This window comes from Microtus ochrogaster (assembly GCF_000317375.1).
Source record: "Microtus ochrogaster isolate Prairie Vole_2 chromosome 14 unlocalized genomic scaffold, MicOch1.0 chr14_random_3, whole genome shotgun sequence".
Lineage (NCBI taxonomy): Eukaryota > Metazoa > Chordata > Mammalia > Rodentia > Cricetidae > Microtus > Microtus ochrogaster.
This window is the reverse complement of record NW_004949098.1, coordinates 12,948,610-12,957,208: the sequence shown is the minus strand read 5'-3', so window position 1 is coordinate 12,957,208 and position 8,599 is coordinate 12,948,610. Positions and strand designations below refer to the sequence as shown.

Here is an 8,599-nt window from a genome sequence, read left to right as displayed (position 1 = left end):
GACCAGGCTGGTCTCGAACTCACAGAGATCCGCCTGCCTCTGCCTCCCAAGTGCTGGGATTAAAGGCGTGCGCCACCACTGCCCGGCCCTCTTTTTAACTTTTGTTAATTCTTTGTGCCTTGTTAAAATTTCTAAATTAGCTTCTATAAGATTGTAAGTTAATACTCAATGTAGATAAATATAAGTTCAAGAAAAATCATTTATGATTATACTCATAAATATTAATTTCTTGGTTTTTTCTGTAACAACATTTTAGTTACTACTACGTGGACAGTTTTAAACTCATTGAGAGATTATTTCCTGTTAGATCCTCTCTTACAAGAGTTTGGAGGTAGACAGTGCAAGGCTGTTAGGACATCTTCATAGAGTCACCAGCTTACTTCTTCATGTTCTGTGATGACTAAAATCCAACCATGGCATCATTCCAGCAGGAGGAGGGCTAGTCTTGTAGCCCCATACAGCACTTGAGCTTTTTTTTAACCTGAAGTTATTATTCATATGGCTGTATTTTGCCTAATAATAGACAGAAAAATGTATATTCTTTAAAAGTATGTATATGTGTGCCTTTAAATGTACTCTCTAGGATCTATGAATAAGAGAAACTATATTTGCTCAGGAACCTAGCTTATTTCACTTAATATGATGATATCTAGTTTGCATCTGTTTTCTAGCAAACAGCATTTCATTCTTCTTTATGGCTGTGTAACATTCTGTTGTGCAATATATATCACATTTTCTTTACCTGTCTATCTGTTGATGGGTAACTTGATTCTGTTCTCTAATCATTGAGAATAGTGCTGTTGACTTGAGTCTTAGAGGCGTAGACCCAAAAGTGGGAAAGCTGGGTTATACAGTAGTTCTAATTTTGTTTTGGTTTTTGAAGATCCTTCATATGCATTTCCATAATGTCTGGTCAAGTTTATATTTCTACCAGCAATGCATACACCCCAAAGTCCTTGATAGAATTTATTGTTGTTTTCTTAATGCTAGACATTCTGAGTGAATTAAAACTCTCAATATAGTAATAAAATTTTGGATTCATAAATTATGGGCACATGCTAATGTACTTGCCTTTGCATCCGTTCTTTGGGTTTGAACTCTTGGGTCTTTGTAGTTCTATGACAAACATACAAACTGAGCCAATATCATAATGGGGGTGTGTGTGAATATGTGGAGGTTAGAGAGAATTGAACTCAACAGGAATCAGTCAGTTCTCTCCTACCAAATGAGTTACCAAACTTGGATCCTTAGGCTTGGTGGCAAGTACTGAGCCATCTCACCATTGTGGTAATGCATTTAAAATGTTTAGTACACTATATTTGACCATGTTTTTCCCTTCCCCTAACCTCTTCCAGATCTTCCCTACCTTCCTGTCAACTTCATATTCTCTCTCTCTCCCTCTCCCTCTCCCTCTCTCTCCCTCCCTCTCTCTTTCCTCCTTCCTCTCTCCCTCCCTCCCTCCCTCTCCCTTCCTGTCTTCCTCCTTCTGTCTCTCCCTCACACACACAGAAGGAAAGGAAGGGAGAAGCAAGTAAGACCAAAAAAAAAAAAAAAAAAGAACTTTTTTGTGCTGGCCAAGTAAGTACTCCTGGACCTGGAAACTGCCCTGGAGTGTGGTTGCTATACCTAGTGACACTCCAATGGAGAAAACTAATTTTCCCTTTCCAAGCAGGTATTAATTTAAATAGCTTTTTAGGGGGCTGGAGAGATAGCTCAGTGGTTAAGAGCACTAACTGTTCTTCCAGAGGTCCTGAGTTCAATTCCCAGCAACTACATGGTGGCTTACAACCATCTATAATGAGATCTGGTGCCCTCTTCTGGGGTGCAGGTATGCATGCAGGCAGAACACTGTATACATAATAAATAAATTTTTAAAAATAAAATAAAAAATAGCTTTTTGGGGTGGAACTATTGAGGGAGGCTGCTTGTTTGTTTCCTGGCCGCTCAGACTCCCAAAATAATCACATGGAAATCTGTATTGTCTGCAATAATGTTTGGCCAATAGCTTAAGCATATTTCTGGCTTACTCTTATATCTTAAATTAACTCATTTCTATTAATCTGTGTATTACCACGTGACTGGCTTACCAGCAAGGTTTTGGTGCCTCTGTCTCCTGCAGGCTGCTACATGGCTTCTCTCTGACTCCACCTACTCTCTCCTCTGTCTGCTTGGAACTCCTGCCTTGCCCTATTCTGCTAAGCCACTGGCCGAAACTCATTCATTAACCAATAAAAGCAACACATAGACAGAAGGACTTCCCACATCATTTCCCCTTTCTGTTTAAATAAAAAGGAAGGTTTTAACTTTAAAATAGTAAAATTACATATAACAAGACAGGTATCAAGCAATAATTATAGTTACAATATTTATATCTACTTTATCTTTTATCATAACTAAGAAAAACTATAATTATAACTTTTTCAACTCCATCAAAGACCATAGAAGGATATAATATTGCCTAAGTTAACAGAAAGTGCATTTTAAGCAACTTCCAAAATTCTAGAATTGACAGAGACATCTCGCTGCCTGGATGCTCACTCAAAGTTCTTCTGTAACATTGCAGCAACCATCTTCAGCCTATAGGCCCATAGTATCCAGCAGACTTTCCCAAGAAACAGGAGATTTCAAAGACAGTTCCACCTGTATTGACAATTCGTCAGTCACTTTCTTTTTTGTCCTGCAAGATAGTTGGCAGACGTTTTCATGAAGCAGGAACCCCAAAGGACTGTCTCACCTTCTTTAGGCATGTTCAGCAGTCAGTCATTTTTCTGTGTATCCTGCAAGTTCAGTCAGACAGTTGAGGCAAGAGCAGTTTCTTGCCCAAATGACTAACCAAATCCATAAGGAGCCTCTTTGATGCCCATTATCCTCTTGAAGTAGATTGGTGATGCCAGGAACAGATGTGTCTCATTGTCATGAAAAGTCCTAAGTTATTTAAATGACATGTTCTGTAGATCTTTGAAAGTGTTGAAGATTATCTGACTAAAATATATATCTAGAAAACCTAACATGACTACAAGCTTGACTATTATAGATGACTATCTATTAACCTGTATTTCTTAATTATGCTTACATTTTTAAATGAACTACACAAACACAATACTTAATCAGAGCAGATATATACATATAACAAAACTGATCTAAATTTGCATCAGTAAACCAAGAGCTATACCAGTGCAAAGTATTATTCTCTATAGCATACCCCCCTTTAAATGTAAGCAAACATTTATAAACAATATTTGGGAATTTGGGCATAGTTATTTTCAAACTGCTTTTGCTTTTGTTGGACAAAGTAATTTTGGGGGTTGTTCATGGCAACCTTTCAAGGGCTCTGGAAAGGAATCAAACCACATTAGTCTGGAAGGAATCCACAGGTTCTCACCTTCTGTGGAAACAAAAGAATCTCTTTTTCAAAGCAACAAATCCTTAGGCCCAAATTTTGAAGTTGAGATACCTTTAATACATATATGTTGGTTTACCTTAGCAGCCCATACAATGAAATGTCTCTCTGAACTTAACCCCTTCACAGTCAAAGTTTTAAAGAAAACACAATAATATATATAATCCAGACTCTCTGTGTATATTCCATCTTTACATGGCTTGAACTTTGTGTCCACTTTTCCCTTTTCAGTACTGAGACTCCCATCTGGCTTAAACCTATGCAGATATTGTATATGCTGCCACAATCTGAATTCATATGTGCATTATCCTGCTGTTGTCTCCAAGGAGTTTTCTTGGAGTCATCCATCACCTCTGACTCTTAAATTCTTTTTGTATTCTGTTCCACATTGATCCCTGAACCTTAAAGATAGGAGTTTAATGAAGACATCCTGTTTAGGACTGAGTTCTTCAAAATCTGTCATTCTCCACACATTGTCCACACATTACTCTCTGTGTTGATTCTCATCTACTGCAAGAAGAAGCTTCTCTGATGAGAGTAATGATTAGAGTAATGCACTGATCTGAGATCCCAGCCTTGTGTGGCTATTGTGGGGTCCCTAGTAGAGAGTGGTTCTGCAAGCTGGTGGGTATCATAAAGGAATGGATTAGAAGGAATGCTGAAATGGGTAGGTGATAGAAAAGAACTAGGTAGACACTGGGCCAGCACGAAGAGGTCTCTAGGGGATTAAATATACTGGAAAGAGGAGTTCCTGCAGGGCTAAGTAATTCTGGAGAAACCAAAATGGAAGACAAGAAGGATAATATTAAGTACGATGCATTCTTTATCAAAATGTATTTTTTAGGGTTCACCAGGCATTTAATCCCAGCACTTAGGAGGCAGAGACAGGGTAATCTTTGTGAATTTGAAGCCAGCCTGGTCTACAGAGTGAGTTTCAGGACTAACAGCTATGTAGAAAGAGAGACCCTGTCTCAAAAATAAAAATAAGTTTTTTTGTGACTGGCAAGATGGTCCATTGCCTCTGGAGCCTGACAATTTGAGTTTGATCCCCAGAACCAACATGGTAGGGAGAAGTGATTGATTCATGCAAGTTGTCCTTTGACTTCTATATATGTACACACATGCGTGCACACATACACACACAATAACTGTATAAGTAGTTTCAGATTGACAGCAAAACAGTGATTGATTCATGCACATTGTTCTTTGACCTCTATACATGTACACACACACATGCATACACAATAAATAAATGTAAAAATAGTTTCAGATTGACAGCAAAACACTAAAGATGAACTTTGGAGATTGATATATGGTGGTTGCGTGGGTATGAATGTTTAATCTTTGTGACAAAATTGTGCTTGGTTTCAGATGAATGAGAGTTGAGTATTAGACAAAAATAGATGTAATCTCTGCTCCATGATTTAGCTTCCTGGTTGTTGTAAACTTCATTTTGTGGAACATTCATGCTGAAAAACTGACACAGTTAATGACTGAATATGATCACATTTCACCATTAAGTTCTCAACCTGATAATGGTAAGGTTTCACTCACATGTATGTCATCTGAGATCTTTAGGGACTAGCTTGTTTTACTTCGCATAGTGTCTCTCCAAGGTTCATTCACTTTGTCCAGTTGTCAGTGGTTGATGCTGGGACTGTTTCTACTTTTTATCACTGATAATGTTTATTCCATTAGGTAGTTAACCAAGTTACCCCTTTAGTTACTGGATGTTTACATTTGGGTGGTTTTGGTTTTTTGTTTCTGTTTTTCCTTTCTGGGGCCATTAAAAATAAAATTACTATGAATACTCATGTTTAAGTCTTATATAGACATCCTTCTCTTTGGGGTAAATGTCTCTGAATGGTATAACTACTAGGTCATTGCATAAGTGTATATGTAACTTACTTGGTTAAGAAGCTGATGAATAAAAAAAAAAAAGCTGGTGGTGCACACCTTTAATCCCAGCACTTGGGTGGCAGAGGCAGACAGATCTCTGAGTTGGAGGCTAGCCTGGTCTACAAGAGCTAGTTCCAGGACAGATAGGGCTACACAGTGAAACCCTGTATTGAAAAACCAGAAAGAAAAAAAGAAGAATCTGCCAAACTGTTTCCTGAATGATTGTACCCTTTGCCATTCCTGCCAGAGAGGTCATAATTGCAGTTGTTCCGCCTCCTCACCAAACACTGTCAGTCTTTCAGTCATTCCAGTGAATGTGTAGCGATCCCTCACTGTGGTTTTTTTGTTGTTGTTGTTGTTTTTTGTTTGTTTGTTTGTTTGTTTGTTTGTTTTTTCGAGACAGGGTTTCTCTGTAGCTTTGGAGCCTGTCTTGAACTCACAGAGATCCGCCTGCCTCTGCCTCCCACGTGCTGGGATTAAAGGCCACCACCACCCGGCCTTCTCACTGTGGTTTTAATTGACGTTTATTTTATATCTAATGATCTGTAGCATCTTTTCCTGTGTTTATTGACTATATATATACTCTTCTGAAGTATCAAAATATATCTTTGTCTCATCATGTTTGTTACTATCCTAGTCAGAGTTTTTATGCTTCTCAAACTAAAATGGCACCTAATTTTTCTAATTCACCAAAATAGGTTTCAGTTAGACCATTTTTCCATTTTTAGAATAATCACTGGTTAGTTGTGACTCTGGAGTGCATTGTTGGACTGTACTTTTTAAAGGAAAGGAATATTCAGTTGTACCCGGGGTTTTACTTGCTGCCTCCTAATTTTATAGGGAAAATAGAGAATCAAGAACAGTTGCTTCCTCGTTTGTATAGTGGTGAGAAAAAAAAAAAAAAGAACAGTTGCTGTTTCCTCCTAGCAAGAAAAAAAAAAATCAAAAATTCTGGCATGTGTGAGTTTCTTCTGAAATGTTTGTCATGAGTTTTGTCCTTATTGTAGCCATCTCCAGTTCCTCCTCTGTTTCCACCTCATACTTAACCTCTTCTTGGAGAGAACAAACCAGAAGGCATTCTAGAATGCCTTTGTACCAGTCAGAAGTAATAGAGGGGAATCCAAGTGCTATACAGATGCCATAGGGCTCTATTCTGTTCCACCTCCCTCATATCCTATCCCTAAGAGTAGTTCTTATCTTGTAGCTGAATTTATCATTTCCACCATTCCTAAGTCACAAATGTTCATTAGTAAGCCTTAGAGTACTGTAGTCAGGTAAGTATATATGTTTATTTAAGTAAGCAGGATTCTAAAGATTAAGTTTCTTCATTGGTGTTCTGTTACTTAGAAAACAATAAATACAGGAAACAAAGTCATCACAGCTTTAGAAATTATCTAACAGTTAGATCAGGCCACTGCCACAGACATGTGATTCACACATCCCTGTAGCGTTACATTTTTAGTTGAATGAAAACATCCCATGTGTCAGCTCTTTTCTATACTTTTTCTCCCAGTGTAAAAGAATAATGAAGTTATTTGTGAGTGGTTTGTGAGATATCTGACCATCATGATACTACTCTTTGATAGATATTTTCAAAACATTTAGCACTTGTTGAAGTAGGTTTTAATTTGGTCTTTTGTTATTTTAACCTTTCTAAGAACTATGAATTTTTCAAAACAAAATAATCTAGTTTTTTTCTCCCATCTTTTCTACAGAGAATCCCTTGTCAACCTAATGAAGCATTCAAATAAGTCATATGACTCTTTTCAAGATGAACTTGAAGATTATATTAAAGTACAGAAAGCCAGAGGCTTAGAGCCAAAGACGTGTTTCAGAAGGATGAGAGGGGACTATTTGGAAAGCTGTGAGTACAGAGAAGAGTTTGATTCCAGGCCCAGGTATAGGATGTTTGATCAAAGACTCCCATCTGGAACCAACCATGCCTACCCAAGATCATGCAGTAGTTCCCAGACAGAAGATCGTTTACCCCAATGGTTACCAGCTCATGGAAATCTGGGATTAGACTCTCTGAGCTACTGTCAATTCACCAGGGACAGCTTCTCGGAAAAACCAGTCCCCTTGAACCTTAGTCATCAAGAATACAATTGTGGTTCATATAGCGTAGAGTCTGTAGTTCACAAGCGCCTTTACTCAGGACACAGTACCATTGACCCTCAAGCCAGTCATAGACAAATGCACCAGAAGAGGAAAAGACATATAGAGGAGAGCAGAGAAAAGGAGGAAGAATGGCCCAAACATCAGAGGAAAAGGAGTTCAGAGGAAATGGATTTAAACAAACAAAGGAGCATCCAAAGAAAGAAAACAAAGTCAGAAACAGAAGCTGTGCAGGACAGTACAGAAAAACTTAAGAATCGAAAAGAAAGAAAAAGCCGAGATGTATCCTCTAAGAAAGAGGACCGTAAGCGTAGAAAGGAGAAAAAGGAACAAGGTGAAGAAAGGACAGAGGAGGAGATGCTCTGGGACCAGTCTATCCTTGGATTTTGAAGCTCCTTAGTCACTTCTCCTGAGGCTCAACTGAAAGAATACCTGAAGAGCCTGGTTATATGCATTCATGTTCATGTCACTTTCGTGTGTGGACAGGTCTCAACTTCTAATGGAGTGAACATGAAGAATTTACTGTGCTTGTTTTCCAACATGGAGATTACTTTTCTATTTTCTAAAAGCTCTATTAATTTTTCTTACATATGATAGTATTTCTCTATAAGAGAGTGACTCTGCTTTATTCACCAAATTGCTATAGTGGAATTATTTTCCCTTGGGAGATCATTTCTTTAAAATTGAAGGATTAACAGACTGTGGAATCTGTTTCTTGGTTGGGTTTGTTTTAGTTTTGAGTCACATATTTTTATGCTCACTTTCTCTATGAAGCAATTTAGATATCCTTTTTTAGATCTAACTTGCAGTGTATTTCCTGGGTTGGAAAGTGAGTAATAATCTTACATATAGTTTTAAAAATTTCAGAGTCTTCACACAAAATTAGTTTATATTCTGAAAACGTTTATAATAAAGTATTTTAACTTCTAAATATTGTTTTGTGTCAGTGCTCTGTTCTAGTGATTTCTTTTAAAAGGGGAAAAGCAGTAATCACACTATAATAAAAAGGAAAGATTTTGGAGGTAGGCCACACTAAAAAGTTGTAAAAATTCCTTGCCTACTGTATCAGGCTTACTCATATTTTATAATAAAAATCTGTGGCCGGGCAATGGTGGCGCACACCTTTAATCCCAGCACTCGGGAGGCAGAGGCAGGCGGATCTCTGTGAGTTTGAGACCAGCCTGG

At 37.9% G+C, this 8,599-nt stretch overlaps 1 protein-coding gene across 1 annotated transcript in view; it reads left to right on the top strand.

Moving 5' to 3' along the window:
• Positions 1–8,339, top strand: part of Krcc1 (lysine rich coiled-coil 1) — a 16,840-nt gene extending 8,501 nt beyond the window's left edge. The window contains exon 2 of the mRNA XM_005364765.3: positions 7,015–8,339. Coding sequence (XP_005364822.1) covers positions 7,034–7,804 — 771 coding nt within the window. The 5' untranslated portion in view covers positions 7,015–7,033 and the 3' untranslated portion in view covers positions 7,805–8,339. The remainder of the gene's footprint in view (positions 1–7,014) is intronic.
• Positions 8,340–8,599: the final 260 nt, after the last annotated feature.